At 35.2% G+C, this 18,949-nt stretch overlaps 1 protein-coding gene across 3 annotated transcripts in view; it reads left to right on the top strand.

Moving 5' to 3' along the window:
• Window positions 1-18,949, top strand: part of LOC110858197 (atrial natriuretic peptide receptor 1) — a 94,659-nt gene that overhangs the window by 10,370 nt on the left and 65,340 nt on the right. For 2 of the 3 annotated variants that reach the window (XM_035858613.1, XM_035858612.1), the window contains exons 3-4: window positions 6,722-6,893; window positions 7,200-7,408. In XM_035858613.1, coding sequence (XP_035714506.1) covers window positions 6,722-6,893; window positions 7,200-7,408 — 381 coding nt within the window. Of the gene's footprint in view, window positions 1-6,721; window positions 6,894-7,199; window positions 7,409-16,935; window positions 17,832-18,949 lie in introns of those variants that run through there. The other variant, XM_035858614.1, reaches the window with a different exon arrangement.

Raw genomic sequence — 18,949 nt, 5'->3', positions numbered from 1 at the left:
GGTCAAGAAAGACACGGGTTTGCAATCTGATCATGTCGCACAAATTGGTCCAGTTCTGTCAATCCACACCTTTCCCGCTTTCACTTTGTGTTTACCAAGAAGAAATAAATACGTGGTAAAAATCGGTGAGGGGTGGCTGAAACACAATAACTTTATTTATACAACTCTCTGTCCGTTATGTAATTGGAAGCCGGGAAGCGTGCAAAGACATGAAAACCATTTCGAGTTATTTTTGTAAAGTGGTGAAAGTAGAAAATGCTTTCTCGCCTCGTCGTAATCCAGCCATTTATTTATTAAGTGGTTAGAAGGACTCGATGCAGAAATTTGTTATGCAATTCGTTTTTTACCCGTAGAAGATGCACTTTTATTTATTAAGTAACAGTAGCTGCTTATTGTGCTCGTTTTGTCCGTCTGTCCGTCCTTATGCAGGGCATCTCCAGATCACCTTCATTTCGACGTAAATCGACCTGGTGGGCGAATAAACGAGGTCAAAGGTCATAAAATGTCGAAACGTTATAAATGCCAAATTTTCTTAGCAAATCAAGTATCTCAATGCACTCCATTTCCGCAAGTTTATTATATCTGTTGTAGGAGTTTATTTATTTTGGGCAAAGTTTAGTTTGATAATTTATTGAAAAATGAGGTCATGACGAAAAGTGGGATTGAATTTCTTGTTCTTTTGATATTTTTGAAATGACATTTTGAGCATTATTTAATCCGTGAAATGCATACGGCATGATGTAAAAGGAGATGAATTGATGGACGGATTCATAACAAAGTATTGATTTGGGTGGTGGTTAAGCAGTGTGTGTGGTGGTTAAAATATTTGGTATTCCGAACTGCGGTTGGATTTCCCTGACCGGCGAATTTATTTCTAAGTACGCCTCGCACCGTCTCTCTTTTCGTGGACGGAATCAAAACTCGGAGAGAAATATTATGTCATCGGGGAAAGGTCCGTGAGTTAGTGAGGGGACAGGGTGGCAAAATGTGGTGGGTAAAAATAATCAGTAGATATTTACAGGGTGTTTTTGCAACTGTTTTGACCTGCAAGAAATACAAGATGCAAGAAACTACGCCTAAGAAATGTAGGAAATGCGCAAAAAACGAAATACTAGGCCGGGTTTTGGGTTTTTTCAGAAACAAGATTTTCACCCAGATTGTTTTTTGAAACCATAATTTATGTTTGGCAAAATTTACAATATCTGGTCGTTAAATTTGGAGAAAAACTAAATACTTTACAATAATTAATTATTTCGTGTTAAACAAAAATTAAAATTTTGATCTATGAGAATTTTCATTGTTCTGCTGGCAAAAAATTGCTGGTAAATCAAAATTGAGCTGTAAAATTCTCTTCCAAAATTTTAATAGATCCTATTTTTGGAAATTTCGAAATTGCATAACCCTGTATAAAAAAAGTGCTATGGAAATAAAGTTTACGAACCCTGGGCGAAAGACCTGTAAAAATCGGTCTTTTTCTGTACATTTCGCTCCCCAGAAATTAGACATGTTTTTTGGAACCCTGCGTCGAATTTTGTTGGCGAGTCAGCTACAGGTTGCCTTCTGTGGTCTGGTCTGGCCATGTTGTTGTCATGTTTGGCAGATTTATGAATTTTTCACGAGCATCATCACTCCCAAATCTGATTCACTTCCTCGCCAAGTTGTCAAATCGAGGCAAATAATATGTCGCTTTTCGGGCAGTGCAGAAAAAATGGGATTCATTTTCGTCACGTAGTTTGAGGTAATAAGCCGGAAGGAAATGTGAGACAACATCCTTCGTGTGGTGCTCTTTTCTAGATTTTTATCCATGATAAATTGATAACCAGAGGGCGGCTAAGTATTTGCGAAAAATGGGTGTAATACGTATTTAAATTTTTAAAAGGCAACATATTTACAAAGAATGTATGAAAATTTGAGACACAACATTTGTGTTTTTGAAGTAAATAGTCTGAACAATTTTTGCGATCCAATTTCTTTGAGCAAACAATTGAATATTTACGAAATACATCTACAAAATATATATACAAAGGCAAAATATATATACAAATGTAAAATATATATACAAACCATTATTGCGCGGTAATAACGGGCATTACCGATTAGTAATGTTATTATGTCAATGACAAATGTACGTATCACTGAGAAACAAACTACTAACAATCTGGTAAGCAATTACTACCAAATCAATACCAGCAACCAGTCCGGGGCATATTTATATCTTACTCTACCAGATTTTTACAGTGTAAAAATATGCATCTAATTAATTACGGCACTTGCCAGTCACGTGTTCAGCAATATAATATATATTTTACAAAATATATATACAAAAAGCATAAAAATAAAAATTTTCACATGTATTTTTGACTATAATACTCAGAATTTCTTCAAAAAACTTCGTCTCACATCGTTGAAATATTTACAAAATATATGCTTCTTTTGAAAAAAAACTATGTAAAATATTCCCGTATTTTTGAAATGATAACGGAAATATTTATGTTTGAAAACCTAAAAATAAGTGACAATTTGTGAAAATATTTTGAAATTTGAGTCATCCATACGAGTTAGGGAACACACCGATAAAGTTTGACCGTCGGTCATCATCAAATGAAAAAGTTGAAAATAAATATATGTCTATCCTCTGAATAAATTAGTAAATAAATTGTTACAAGGGATAAGATTTTGTAAAACAATTAAAGAATTTTTTACAAGTATTGGTTTTATAATATGAAAAAACTTGTCTGCGGGTAACCCTTATGTGGTACAATAAATAAATACATATCCGCCCCCTGCCGATTATTACGTAGCGATTTAGACTTGACATGAATATGCATCGTTAAATATCTTAAATACTTTGCGTTTGACATGTCTCAATAATTTTACGGGTGGACAAAACTCCGAAAAATGGGTCGTGCAGGATGGATGCGATTCAGCATTAAGTATTAAATTCATACCCAATTTATCATTTCACCCCCTTTAAAAAACAAGCCAACATCCGTCACACACAGCCCCGACGGATTTGCAAAGCCTTTTTATCCCCGAGATTTGCATGATTCGGACAAGTGGATCAAGAGAGAGAGGACTTTTATGCAATAATTTGCATAACTTTGGCATCCAGGATGAAGTGGGTTGACATTCTTAACAAGTATCGGATCGAAAGTTGAAGAGTTAAGTTGGCCAGAAAATCTATAATTGGTCGGCTGGCTCGTTCTTCGTCCAGACGTACTTTCTCCACCAACTTTCACTTTTCTACCAGATTGAATCTCGTCCCGTTATTTTACATCTTTCTAAAGTTTGTATGTACAGCGAAACTTATGGGGTGGGTTATGACATCGATTTAAATGTTGTATTTATACATAAGTAAGTAAGTTGTTGACAGGGTTTCGAGAGAATGGGGAAAATTGTACAGGTTTGCGGACAGTGTTTAGATAAACCAGGATGAAATTAGATTTAATAAATTCTGCCAAGAAAAATTAAGGATTCAGTCAAAATATTATTTTAATAATCCTTAATTATTGAGTGGAAAGTAATTAAGCGTGATGGAAAATTTACTCGACGTGCTGAACACGTGGCTGGCAAGTGCCGTAATTAATTAGATGCAAATTGTTCTATAAAAAATCTGGTAAAGTAAGATATAAATATGCCCCGGACTGGTTGCTGGTATTGATTTGGTAGTAATTGCTTACCAGATTGTTAGTAGTTTGTTTCTCAGTGATACGTACATTTGTCATTGCCACGATAACATTACTAATCGGTAATGCCCGTTATTACCGCGCAATAATGGTTTACGTTTAATACCAGTTTCCTACGAGTGTATTTATTATTCTCAAAATTCTCAATTTACGGGTTCACGCACTTACAATTAGCCAAATGTCAAATTGTGCATTTTCTAAACGCAACACGACATGAGTTTTATTTTAAATTCAACCCGCTTAATTATTTTCTTATGAATAGTGCACGAAAATGGGTGCATAATAGTAAAAATTAGGTAACATTTGGGTTGAAAACGGTGAATTGAAGTGCACGAAATTGAGAGAAAATGGCGTTACGACTCCCTCTTTTGTCTCCCATTTCACCCATTAAATCCCGTCCCATGAGGCAAATCCCATAATGCAAAAACACTGTGGCTCCTTTTATGAAACAAAATCCGAGGAAAGTTTGCTTCTCGTCTTGTTCAGAAAGATTTTCAATTTGGAGAAATGTATCTGTAAATAAGGTTAAGAAGAAGGAAAAGAAGATGAAAACGTCAAGTTTTTCTTTTCTCTGATTGTCCATGTTTTTCGAGACATGAAACGAAATGGAGGTGCTCATCTGAACAGATTCGTATTTCCGGTCGGTTGGAAACATAATTCCATTTTGGATTTACTGATTTGTCCGAATTTTCGGAATTTGCTCATGGAAATGAACATGTTACGTAATGAACAATGATGCGGATGAGACACGCTGGACGGGAGAAGGGGGATGTGCAGAAGGGATGTGGTGGAAATCGGTAGAGGTGGGAAACTAATAAGTTTTGAGATTACAAATTAAGATTTGGGATTACAAATTCCCGATCAAAGATTAAAATTAAGATTAAAATTATCCTTTTAGCCACTGAATTAAATTACTTAGGATTAATTAATCTGCTATAATGACACGGAGTAGAGATTAATTAATCTAGATTAATAATCGTTACCATTTTAGCAAAATTTTCCTAGCTTTGGAAATTGGGAGGTTTTGAGAAACTGATTCTCGATATTGAGAAACTTTCGTTACATGGATTTTCGATTTTTGCTATGATTTAATTTTAGAAATTTAACTTGGTTACTTTAAACAATTTACATGAATTTGGGACATTTCAGAACAATTGATTAATTTTTACGCAAAAATTAAGAAATCCTGGCTCGTAGAAAAATTTGTTTTTTTTAACCGAAAACCTCGGACGCTTTTACAAAATGGGAACCTTCGTTTTTTTCGAAATATGTATTTACTTATGTGACCTCCTTTCTGCACAGGGTCCGATGCCACTTTTTCGGACCAAAAGTCGCCAGTGCTGAGTAAAAAGAAAGATGAAATTGCAGTTGGTTTTTTATCTTTGAAAACTTTCCGGGTGCGTTATTTTGGTGGAGATGAAAGGCGAAGAAAGTCGTCGGTCGGGATGGATGATGAGAGACAAAGTTTGATTTTTGTGCCGGAGTGGAGTCGCTTTCTCGCTTATTTTCCTCTCTTTTATTCCCAATGATGCAGCGACGACGGGGATTCCTGGCTTGTATATGTCTCGGAGAGATGCACATTTTTATGTACGGGGAAATATTTCCGATAAAAAGATCACGAAGGAATTTTTAGGTGTAAAAAGCAGGAATTTTTTTAGATGCAAAAGTTATCTTGGTCAATCAGTGTTTGGTTTCTTGCGGGTTTGCTACATTTCTTGCACTGCAAAGCAACAAATGCAAGAAATGGGAGGTGCAAGAAACTGCAAGAAATATGCTACATTTACCCACGAGCTGTATGCATTATTTATAGCGGCGCGGCGTAATTTCTTGCAGGTCAAAATATCTGCAAGAAACCACTTTTTTGCAGTTATTTTTTTGCAAATGGGTTTGCTACATTTTTTGCACTGTAAGCAAGCCACCCAAGAAATGCGAGGTGCAAGAAACTACAAGAAAGTGCAAGAAACAACAAGAAAGTGCAAGAAACATACGCCATCTATGAACCATTTATAGCTGCGCAGCGTATTCTTCTTGTGCCTGCATTTCTTGCAGATCAAAATATTTAGCTTAAAAAACCACTTTCTTTTCCATCATTTCTTGAAAATGGTTACTGTTACGCCCGAAACACTGTTGTCAATACAATTTTGTCCTTGGAAGAACGAATGCGACGAGTTGTGTCAGATTGTCGTGAGACGTAAGAAGTGACGATATCTTAAACTTGTGGTTTTCAAGGTGCTTAAAATTTACGTAATCAGTTTACCTTGACAAACATTAAGCTAGGTTATGCAATAGCTTTGACGTACGCACGTAACCATGCCAAATAAACCAAACGTGTCATGTGAATCTTGAGTAAAAGGCGGATAATTAATTTAATTAGCTCCGAGATTAAAATGAGGTTAATTAAAATGTATGCATAAATTAAAACGTGTCACACTAATTGAAACGACGCAAGAACAGCGATGCCAAAGCTTGGCTCTAAACAAATCTGAAGGAAAAATCTTTCCAAACTTGATTTCATCCATTTTACGCAAAGTAAAGTTTGTGAAATAAAAATTTTATGACTTTTATGCTAAAATCATGTCACAAGTTTAAGTTATGGGGAATGGATTACGAAAAGTTTCTTTGATTTATGCGATTAATGCAGCTCCAAAACTTTTAAGACGTCGAAGTCTTAAATGTAAAAAAATGTTTGATAATTAAAATCTAGAAAAATTTCGCAATTTTTTTGCACTATTATTCAACTTTAGAGATCAATACTTCGGGGTTTATTAGTAATTTCTCATGTTTGGCGATTTTTAGCAGAAATCTGTGCAACTATTATCTTTCGAAAATCGGTGTAAAAATTGGCATAGATAATTTTAAGAATTTGTGTTAAACTCGGTAAAATCTATAGAATCGGTTAAAAAATCAATGTAAAAATCAGTATATATACTGATTATAATCATAAAAGTCGGTGAAAAAATCTGCATAATCTTAAAAACCTTAAGGAATAAAAAGTCTTGGCCAAAAAATTGACTATTTTCCTTCCTGATTTACAGCTCCGGTGGCTCGTGCGCTAAAATTTTGGAACCTGCCGCTCCTCACGGCGGGCGCTTTGACGGGTGACTACAGTGAAAATAAAACAATCAACGGGACGGAATTCTTCCTCACGACGCGGACGGGATACGGATTCCGCGAAATTGGCAACTTTATTCTCACCCACTTTAAAAAGTAAGCGTAATAAGAACAATATATTTCGAGATATTAGAGTTGGGTGGAAACGAAATTCATGAAAATTCATTGAAATTCATGGAAATGGATTAGCAAGCATTGAGCTTCAAGTTGACCATAAATGAGTTAAATTTGAAGGAAATTAAGCAAGTGAAATTTATTCAGTTTAGCTAATTATCGGCATTTTGATAAAATTAAGAGTTTAAATAAATTATAAATAGGATGAGTTAGACCTCCAAATTAGAAAAATCTTAAAGCCACCGACATCCGATTACACAACTAATTTGACCTTGTTCTTTAATGCAGATTCAACTGGCGGAAGGTGATGCTGATGTATGAGAAGGACGGGCTGGAAGAAGTGTCGGGCCTCCACACGTGCAAATTCTTCATGTCCACATTCGTCGAATTTTTAAAGGAGGAGAAAATGTCCTACGGTAGCTTTGATCTCGAGTCCAACAACATCAATGACACGATCAAGGACAATTTAGCTCAAGAGTTGGGACTCAAGTATTCAGGTGAGTGAAGAAAAAGGCATTTATTCCTCATTCTTTTTTCCAAACCGGGTACAAAGACAAATTTCACACAGAATAGGCACACAAATGGCATGCAGTGTTTTTGTGAAAACACAACTCGGCACTTATTTCATATTTCGGAAAAAGAGAAAGTAAGTAGACAAGGGAATATGGAAAGGATTTATGTGCAGTGTTTCGAATGCAAGGAACCACTTGCAAGAAATGAGGACAAAAAAGTGTTTTTTTGCGGGTATTTTGACCTGCAAGAAATTCACATTAAATAATTCACGTGACTAAATGGCCCATATTTCTTAAACTTTCTTGCAGATTGTTCCACCTTCCTTTTCAATGCAAGAAATGTAGCAAACCAGCAAGAAAAACCAAACGCTATTTATTTGTGAATTTATGTCTCCGCTGTTTTATTTTGTGGAGAAAGTCGTGTCATATTTTGCATTCGGGTGGCATCTGACTGAACCTCAAGTACACAAGTGCATGCTATATCTAACGAAAAGTTGGAAAAATACGGGTTTAATTTTAAGATACTTTATTAGTGGTTTTAAAATTGTTGAGTTTGTGGAAAGATGTGAAATAATTTCTTTTTGGGAAAATTAAAAATATGGATTTCAGAAAAAGATTTGCTCGCTTAACGAGGACGCCGGAATATTGTTTTCTTTCGTTTTGAATGGTAGGATAACAATTATTGTTAATATTTATTTATAATCCGATCATCATTTCGCTTTGAATGTCACCATCGTTACGACACAAAAGCCGTTTTTTAACTACTCGGCGTAATCAGACAATTGGTTCACAAGTTTTGTGATATTTATGAGGTTCTAGAAAAGAAAAATTGAAGGGAATTTTTGTTTTCAAGGTAATCGGAAAGTTTTTATACATATTACAATTTCATAAAATAATTTGCTGAATGCAAACTCGTAAAAAAAAGGTGCGAAACAATTCGGGGAATCGATATAAAACGCACCAATAATGCAGAAAACAAAGAAGAAATAATTATACAATTTACACATCAAAAGTCGAAATTTTTTCATAATTATGTATCCATTTTCTCCACTTATTTTCCATCGTTGTGGAAAACTACCTATATCGACATGATTATTACAGGACGAGCTACTTCTAACGTTACAACGTGGTTTATTTCGCGTAAAGTTTATCACTTTCTGTGTCCAAGACTTTGTAATAGTGCAATAAAGTTAAGAATTTGCAACCTTGATTAAAGCCCAGAGAGTAGGAGAAAGTAGGCAATAAAATTACGCACCGGAATGCAACAAGCTGTTGTTTTTGTCGAGTATGTTAATATGTTGATGGTTAAGAGTGCATAATAAAGCTCGTGGTTTGGTCTGGGGAACCATGACCCGTCCAATGTGGCCGAATTTATTGCCGATGAATTCATCGTCCCCTGAAAGATGGGCAGATAGCGAAGTGAAAGGCGCAGAATTTGGCTCAAGGCTGCCTGCAATTCTTTTTAGCAGTGCGGTAGTGACTGATTGAGCATTCTTTTTCTTCGGAGATTGTTAGTTAGTCAGTCAGCGTGAGCCTACCCGAGCAAGAATTTGGCCATATTTCCTGCAGAAATTTAGTCCGGTTTTATGCAGAAGAACTTTATGCAGAGGGATTTGTGTAGAATTATTCACGTACAGTTTTGCAGAATAAAACGTAGAAATTTTCTGGAGGATTGTGTAAAAAATATGCAGAATACGAAGTGCACCTTCACTTTGGTCGATTACTACACACTAATTTCTATAAAAATTTGGTATTATTCACTACATCTCTTTATCGCAATAATTCAGACATTTGCCATATTTTTGAATAATTTATCAAAATATTGTACTCTTGACAACCTCGCTTTTGTGCATGTCTGTATCTCCCTCTAACTTATTACTTTCCGTGCCGGCGATAAGACCAAGAGAACAATAATTTACACACCCTATAAATAACCCAGATTATCATTACTAAAAATGGAATGGTGGAGATGAGAAGATGAGTATCATCATTATCATCCCATCTCCACCGGGAGAATAATGATGTGGAGAAAGTGTAATTAATCACTGTATTAAAACCACCCCGCCACGATTTACGCGTTGAAATTTTTTGCAGGATTATGCAGTAAAAATTATACATGCATCCAGCTTTTGTCCATTACTGCAGAATTCGATACAATAATTTCCATTCGGGGGTGAGCATTCTTTTTCCGCGTGAGCCCATAGATAATAGAGACGCACTAGAAATAATAATGGGCAGAAGGAGTTGCATAACGTGACAACCACTTTTGGGAATTAAATACTTATCTTTACTTTGTCACGAGAAGTAGTTATTCGCAGATTTTGAATTTCGCTTGATGCATAAATAAATATTGCAATTTTGTGCAAAAATACACGCTTTCTCCAAATCGGTAAAGTCACTCGAGTAGAAATCAGTGTGTCGAATTCTGCAGTACTTGATAAAATCGGGATTCATATTGTATTGTGGGTATTTTTTGCATAATCTTGCGCAAATTTTCTATGGGGTGCATAATTCTGCGCGCATAGTTTTTTGCAATATTCGCGCTACATTCATAAAGTTTCTCTGTAAAAATTGGCAAAATTTCTGTAGAAAATCGGACCAAATTTGTGCACGACAAAACTTCAAATTTTTACTCGGGCATGTAGTGGTTGTGACCACGTAATTTTTTAGCGTGTATGATGACGCGGGCGGAAACTTTCTGCACACTTGCATCACATCCTTGACTAGATTTTGGCCGGTTTGGCTGGTTTGTCTAATTAGCCGGAAAAGTGTGCCACGTGGAATTCCATTCTTTCCTTTTTCGAGAAGTGAACTTATTCCGGGACTTTTGTCATCGTCATACCGTAGATTTGCTGGATTATTAAATTGGCTCATTTTTCTTCGCGGCCCACACATGCCAAATTCTCCATGTGATGTGATGTGGAACGTCACATCGTCAAATTGGCAAGTGGACGTCATTCCTTTAGAAATGGGTAATTATTTGTGAGGAAAATTGAGACAGGAATTTAGCAAATTTTGTAAAGTTATCAAATTGCTGTAATTCAAGGTAAATTTTAACTTTACAAAATTTAATATAAATTACAAAGAAATTTTTATCGGGGAAATTCTCCATCAGTAAATTTCGTAAAATTATCAAATTTCTGAAATTCAAAGGAAAATTTAATTGTACAAAACTTAATATAAATTGAGACACAGGAATATATCTACAAACGTCGAACAGATTCGGTTAATTACATTTGAAAACTTTCTAAATTTCCAAAATTCAAGACAAAACCGAAATTTACAAAGTTTAATGTCGCTTGAATTTGTGAAAGTAAATTTTGCAAGGTTGCAAATTATCCGTACTATGTGTTCCTGAAATTTGGCGCCATTATTGGGAAAATTAATTATCTCGACGACGAATTGCATTTCGATGTGGAAGGGAAGTAGTTTGTGCTTCTGGGGGTGGAACACAATTGAGAGATGAATGGCTTCCGAGGAATCAATGATGACTGTTCAAAGTTACAAAGTTGGACGTAAGAGAAGAATTGTGGTCGAGATTTGGGACGTCTTTGTACAAATATGTATTAACTGTTAACCTCCACCACGTCGCAATAAAAAAGAGGGTGTACACTCTTAATAATTTGGTAATAAAAGCTTTATTGGGTGGCGTGTAGGCAGAAAAATTGTTTCTGAGTAATTAATCCCTGTGACAAATTTTTCCTGCGAATTTTAAATTTATAACGGCGTGAAAGGAAATCAAAATGGTACTGATTTGCGAAAAAAGTAAACATTTCCAACGCATGTAATTAAGGGGTGAAATCATACGCCAAAATGACTAATTCCGTTGGAGAGCTCTTTCAAAATACTATATATTTGAGTCCTCACATGATGTTCCAATTAAAAAAAATCATGATCTGTGACCTAGCGCCGTGACCTTGTCAATAAATCGCACATTATCAAATCAGGTCTGATCCTTGAGCTAAATAAGTTAAGTTTCAAGTCTGTATGTCGTTGCGCATGAGTTATCAGACGGACATAGACATAACAGTCTTATAAAGGGGTTTTACCCACCCATTTTTGGAAAATGATTTAATGAACTAAAATTTGTTCCCAATTAAGTGGCAATCAGTACTGAAAAATGCTAATATTTAGTGCGGAATTATTTAGCGTGTGAAAATAATGAGGTTTGGTTAGGTGTCTAACATGGCTTCATTAGTTCGATTCGATTCATGACATAATTACGTGTCACGTGGTGACGAATTTCTCGGGTGGAAAATCAATCTGCAGTTCACCACTTCAATGCCACGTTTTGGTTGTGGGTCAAAAAATGTCATTGAATTTTATTAAGTCCAATCGCACTAGTAAATTTGACTGGGTGGAGAAAGTCGGGTGGAATTTTTTACCATTTTTTCATTAATAAGAGGTGAAAAATCGTATCGCATCGACTCTCTGATTTTTTTTATGTTTAATTTTGCTTTATAGGTGAATTTCATTTTCATTCATTTTTTGTAATTAAAAATAAATAAAAGGTGAAAATTTGTATCGTCAGACTATTTAATTTTGGTTTAAATTCTTAAAATTTTAATAAAGTGGAGAAATTAGTTGTCATTTTTTATAATTACAAAAAAATAAAAGGTGAAAATTCGTGTCGTCATACAATTTAATTTTGATTGTGCGACACGTACATAAAATATGGTGAAGATTTTAACGAATCTCATCTCGCCTCATGAATGAGAACCCAAATTCATACCCATTCTGGTCCCTTTATCGATCCTGCTGCAATTGTGGGATGGGAAATCGAGCCGGGGAAAGCATTCATTGAGTTTCTTTACATGACAAAGTGAAATCGTTGTCATCTCCGTTTGCCGAACAAAATGATGATTCAAACTTTCCAAAGCTTTTCAGCACAGATAAATAAATGGGTTTCTCTATGATTTCAAAAGATTGCGATAAATAAGATAACATTCAACTAATGTTTGCGGCGAGACGTGGCACACAGACTGTCATCAATTTCAGAGAAGACAATTTATAAAAAAGATCAATCTCTGCCATAGATTTTTTATTATTCCTGAATGGAAATGGCTTCACAAGATTCCAAAAATAGAAATATAAATGACTCCACGTTACGGACAAGATTCCAAAAATAGATAAAGGACCAAGAAGACAACTTAATTTTTGGTTAAAATCGTTTAAAAAAAGTTGTTTACTTGAAAAGAAGTTGAGTTTTTGAAAGGGAAAACGATTAGTTTTGTTTGCGAGACATTTTTTTATGAGGATTTCTCTTGAATGAAATTGACTGGCTTTTCTTTAGAGAGAAAGTTTCTAGACTTGACTGCGTCCGAGGGAAAGTTTGTGTCCTCGTGGTGCCATCGGTGGTAGAGAAATGTAACAAAATTGGAGGAAAAGAAGCTCTAGTTGGGGACAAAATAGTGAGAGATGGTTCGCCTCACTCAATTTTTGGAGAAAAGATTCCCCAAGATTTTTTATACCTAAAGTCTCACTTTCTCCACGTTTTAAGTTTGAAGGTTGGAATAAATTATTAGGTTTCTGTTTCCGTTGAATAGTTTCCGGTGAATCGGCGTATTTTATTTAGATTTGCAGTTATCCCAACTGAGGTTGAAAAGCATATGTATTTTTTTCCATAATCTGTTTACGCTTGGTTAGAGGGAGGAAGTCGGAAGGCTGGCCTGGCCGATACATAAAAGAAAGAAAGTTTATCGGGTGGAAAAAAACATGAGGAGTTGAATGATCAGGAAATTTAATTGTTAAGTTGTATTGTGACACACACTAAATAATGGAGGAATGCGTCAAATTTTGGTGCGCGAAATTTAAATGTGGCACTACCGGAGGGCGGATGTGTATTTAAATCTTTTACATATTTCTTCAAAAACACGTATATATTTTGTAAATATTTCAACGATGCGAGGTGAATTTTTTTGCTGAAAATAAATTGGACCAAAAAGTCCAGAGTTTTAAATTTAAAAATACAAAATTTTCTAAAATTCATTTTTTTAGAAATAGTTGGTAAATATTTTGGCGTCTTTTTCGCCGATATTAAATGCATATTTAAACGATTTTTCGTAAATACATATCCGCCCTCTGAACAAAACCACTGTTTTCTGGTAATTTTCAAGTTGCTGGGATGACAGTTTTGTTAAAACAATTGGCAAACTCGATGTTTATTAATTTATTGGCGATTTACTTAACATTAAAAAACTTGAATGGACTTGTAAATGTTGCACTACAGAAGTAGTAATTTAGAGCGAAGTTGCAATCAGAGGTTAATTATTGGCAAATTTGGTGTTTATTTGTTTCTTTAAGTAGGGAATTATTTAGCGTGGAGCCATTAAACGTCTCTCATCTCTGGGCTCGTTACTCTCTCTCCAATCAAACAAATGTCCATCGGAGTGGAAATAATAACAAGGTTCGCTTCGTGGTCGGCTGTATATTTTGCTTTGGAGGAGCAACAGATCATCTGCCCAGGAGTGAGCCGAGCGGAAATCACAACTCCCAGAACAGACATTTATATTCCCAATTTTGGACTTTTCCCGACTTGAAAAGTTTTTAGGATCGGGGCGCCAGTGTTCCATGTCTAAGAAATTTTTGAAAATTGAAAAAAATCATGGATTTTCCAAATGTTTATAAAAATGTACAACATCTGGGCATCCAGAGTAGGAATCACTGTGTCGAATTCTGAAGTAATGAACAAAAGCGAAGATGTTTTTTTAACATAATCCTGTAGAAAATGTGCATGTGTTTTATTGTGCAGAAATGTATTTGTATAATTCTGCATAGTTTTCTGCATAAATCACTATGTATAATGTTTTTGTGGAGAAAATCAGTCAACTTTCTGCAGAAATGCGGTTCCAATTTTTACTCTGGAAACGTTTGTCTAAATTTTTGCACAATAATTTAGAAAATTTTACTTCCAGTAAAATGATCGTTTAAAACTGGATGAACAAACTCTGTAGATATTAAATAATTTCAATTAATTTGATGCTACAGCTTAAAAATTTGATTATTTCAGTAAATTGTTAAATATATAATAATTTTTCAGTAATTTTAACTTTCTCTGCAGAAAAACTATTGTTGAAACTACTATTGAAACACGATTTTAAGATACTTTAAACTCCTTAATTTGCAAACATTATTTTTTACAATTGCGAAAACGTGTAAATGCGAAACCCTGTAGGACACTTGATAAACTTCACTTTGGTGATCTATCTATCACTGTCTAGCCATCCATCCATTCTGAAAGTCGAGTTCTTCCGCCCTTGTTTGCTGGCCTGGTGTCAGATCACTTGTATATATTTTTGGCTATTTTACATCGTCAAATCTCTCTCTTTTTCGAGAGGAATGGCACGCCCAACGAGAAACTGATCAAGATCGGATCGAGTGACCAGAAGAAGATGAGATGAGAGACTTTTTTGCCAAGTAGTTTATCTACTTGGGAGGAGGCTGGGCAGGAAGAATTGATACTTTGTTGCGAATTTAGGGCATCCAAAACTGGAAGATTTTGAGGAACATGGTTTAGATATTTCTGATTTTGGCAAACTTTGGTAAAAGAAGATTTTCGATTTTTCAGGTTCTGAAGTTTTCGTAAAACCGAGTTTCACTTTCTTGGCAAACTTTATAAAACCATTTTGGATTTTTTCGTTTTTGCAAACTTTTGTGAAACAGATCAAATTTTATAAATTTTTCAAATAGAATTTTTTTACAAACCCAGATATTAGGCATAGGTAAAATTTATAACCACTTTCGGTTAAATCGCAAACGGTTTCTAACCAGATTTATAGAATCGAAATTGGATGCCCTAATGGCGATTTCAAGGGTGACAAACGGTATATAATTATTCGAAAATTTTAACCGCTTTTCGGTTAAATCGACAACCGGTTTTTACAAAATCGAGACAACCGATGTTGGATGCCCTAATCACGATGTAAATGGTGACAAATTGTGTACAATTTTGTCCGTCTTTATGTAAAATAAGGTGAAATCCTTTTTGCACGGGACGCAGTATTACATTTTGTGGAGTTGGAGCAGAGATGCCATAAAAATCAACCAGGCGGCCAAAGGTCATAGCACGCAAAATACATAAATTCTGATTCTCGATAACTTTTTATAAGAAAGAGAGAGAGATGATTCCTCATCGGGATTTTGACCTTTTTTGGAGAAAGTTTGCCCAAGATTATTTCATAATTTATTGTCTTTTGCATGAGGGAGAAGGATGGACAATTGTGCAATCTCAACCTTGAAGGGTGAGATTTGTTAGACTCTGCAGAAATGAGGAGTGGGTAGAAATTGCGTTTTTGATGGATTTTATTTTGACATTTTTTTGAAGAATTTGGAAAAATAATAATTTACGTAGAAACATGTTTAAAAAAGTTTTGGCTGTAAATTATGCATTTACTTTAGAAATGAAGTTTGCCTAATTTGCTTTAGGGGTATTCACGACAAGTTGGCATAAGAGAAGAAAAAATTTAAAAGAAATTTATTAAGACATTTATTAAGAAAAACTATGGGTTTCCTTAACTCTCTTGTCCTGAGGCCTACGGTTTTTCACTATTAGGCTCCACCCGCACAGTACATATCTTACTCAATTTTAGTATAACTTTAAGTTATGTAATGTAAGATAAATAGTTTAAGGACAAAATTTGCTGTATTTTATTTTAGGGGCATTCACGTCAAGTTCGTACATTATTAAGAATAAAGTAGAGTTACAAAATTGGGGGAAAAGGTGCAAAGTAAAAATCGGTGAAAAATGTTTTGCGAACTTGCATATTTAATTCACAGAAAAGTTTCTTTGCAAACAAGTATTTTTTTGATTAGAATATTCGACATAACTCGAACTATTTCAGCATTAACGAAAATACAAGTACCGACAAATTTGACGAAATTTCGACACCTAGATTTAAGACATTTGGAGAAATTTGGCCCGGTTTTCTGCAGAAAAGCTATGCAGAACAATTTATACGAAAACCATTCAGAATTACGCATACACAGTTCTGCAGAATAAACCCGATAGAAATTTTGTGGAGGATTATGCACCAAAAATCATGCAGAACACAACATATATCTTCGCTTTGGTCGATTACTATTCGACACACTAATTTCTCCACAATTTGGTATTCAGTTCATCCCTATATCCCAATAATTCTGACTTTTGCCTTATTTTTGAATAATGTATCAAAACATTGTACTCTTGACAACCTCGCTTTTGTGTATTTCTGTATCCCCTCCAAAACTCCTTTCTTTCCGTGCGGCGATAAGACCAAGAGAACAATAATTTACTCACCCCATAAATAACCCAGATTATCATTATCATCATCCTCCCATTTCCACCGTGATAATAATGATGTGGAGAAAGTGTAATTATTCACGGTATTAAAACCACCACCAGGATTTCACAAAAGGCAGCAGGAGCCCAACTCGGGTCTAAAATAGGCAGCGCATGCGATGGGACCCTCACTTTGGCTGTGTATTAGAAGCACAAATGTCTCACTGGGTTCTCCACTCGACGCTCTGTCCGGTTCGGGAGAGCACAGGCTAAGTCCTCGAGTTGGTAGAGAAAGTGAACAAACTTGTTAAAAAAGTGCTGATTTAGGGGAAAAATAAGTAAGTAGTTGTTCCACGAAAAAATTACCACGTTGGTGAAAGCGGAAAAGTAAATAAATTCATGGGTTACTGACTTTTCCTGAGTAACAAGGTGAAAGTGAGAAGGGGAAAAAGTAAGCCGAGAGAAAGTGTCGGGGTTTGTCTCAAATCACCTCTTTCTTTGAGAGAAGTGGAGAAATCTCGTGTTTTCTGGATTTTTTAGAGGAGAAAGTAGTGACTTTTGAGTGGATTTGATTTAAGAAGAGCGAAAGTGTTTAACTTGGAGGGGGATAAATTTTAGTTGAATTCGAGGGAAAAGGTTGCAGCTAATGTGAAAGTTGGAAGGGGATAAATTGTAGTTAATTTTGGGGGAAAATTTTGTGGGGAAAGTGATTTTTGTGAGAAATCATTACATTTTTTTGAAAAGTGAAAGTATTTAATTTGAAAGGGGACAAATTTTGACTGATTTGTGGGGCAAGGTTTCGAACAAAGTGATTAGTTACCTAAAATCGCTTATTGTTTAGGAGAAAGTGAAACTGTTTAATTTGGAAGTGGACAAATTTTGGCTGATTTTGGGGTCAAAAGATTCCGGTGAAAGTGACTTCTCAAAGATCACTTGTATTTTCGAAAAAGTGATAATATTTAACTCAACAGTGGACAAATTTTGGAGGAAAAGCTTGCCGAGAAAGTTACTTTTCGTTTCAAGTCATTTCAATCTATTTTTTCCGGGAGAAGTGAAAGCAGCAAAGTTCGACTGTATGAATTTGTTGACTTTTTATTTATTTTTTTGACTCGTGCGACGATATTTTTTTGAAAGTCTGGATTCTTTCAGGTATGAGGAGAATTTTAAAATATGTATTTTTTCGTTCCGAGAGCAAGATCCGAATTCCTTTTACGGTATAAATAAATAATTTTCTGAAGAAGAGAAATTTGATATTTTATTCAGAAGGGTATGGAAAATATGGACTCGACCACTCAATTCCAGATAAGTGTGCGACACGCACTTGTTGGGAAACTGATTCCTCGACACATGGCATAATCTCGTTTGCTTCCATTACGTGCGCAATTTTTTTCGCATGCAAAAAAACAAAATTATTTATAAAAGATATGAGAAATCAAGGGGAGAACAGAGTGAATATTTTTTTGGAGTAAATTTTGAGAGTATCTTTTCCAAAGTAATTTGTGGAATGTTTGAAATGTTAGCAAATTTTAAAAAAATTTGAATTTTGGCGTGTATCCTCACATGAAAATTGGCCACGGAATGAAATCAAATAAATCTCGCAAAGCCTTGGGTTCGTGTAGTTTTTTTGTATGCAAAATAAAATAAATGAAAATCAAAGGGAAAACAGGGTGGTGGAGTAAATTTTGAGCATTTTTCCCAGAGAAATTTATATAAGTTGCAAAATGTGCGAATTTTGACGTGTATCTGCCCATGAAAGTTGATCAGGGACTGAAAGAAAGTATTAATCTTGCAAGAAGAAAGGTTAGTGGAATTTGTTCTCACGGAAAACAAAATTATTTACATGTGCAAAAAAGGAGAAATCAGTTTATCCAGAAAAACATACTGGTTGTTTTTTCCAAACTTATCATGCAGAACGTTGTAAAATTAGGAAAAAATTTCGAATTTTGACGTGTGTCCGCCCAAGAAAGTTGAGAATGGGAAGAAAGAAAGTATTAATGTGGCAAAAAATAAGGTGTGTGGGTCGGCAGGTCGTAAAGATTTGAAGATTTGAGCATCTCTGTAAAATGGGAGTGTATGTGGGTCTGTGGATGTGGGGAGAAAGTCTCCCTCTGGACATAAAATGGCACTCAATTCAATCCATCTTCTTGCTCGGCCAGGGGAAAAATTTGGCACACACAATGTTACCATTTCTATTTAAAGTGGGAGATCTCCTACTCCGCTCAACTTGTTGGGACATGGAACCCTCATTTCACGTGGCAGGGAAGAAT

This window comes from Folsomia candida, unplaced genomic scaffold, assembly GCF_002217175.1.
Source record: "Folsomia candida strain VU population unplaced genomic scaffold, ASM221717v1 Fcan01_Sc020, whole genome shotgun sequence".
Lineage (NCBI taxonomy): Eukaryota > Metazoa > Arthropoda > Collembola > Entomobryomorpha > Isotomidae > Folsomia > Folsomia candida.
The sequence above is the reverse complement of the archived record's forward strand: the minus strand, read 5'-3'. Positions and strand labels throughout refer to the sequence as shown.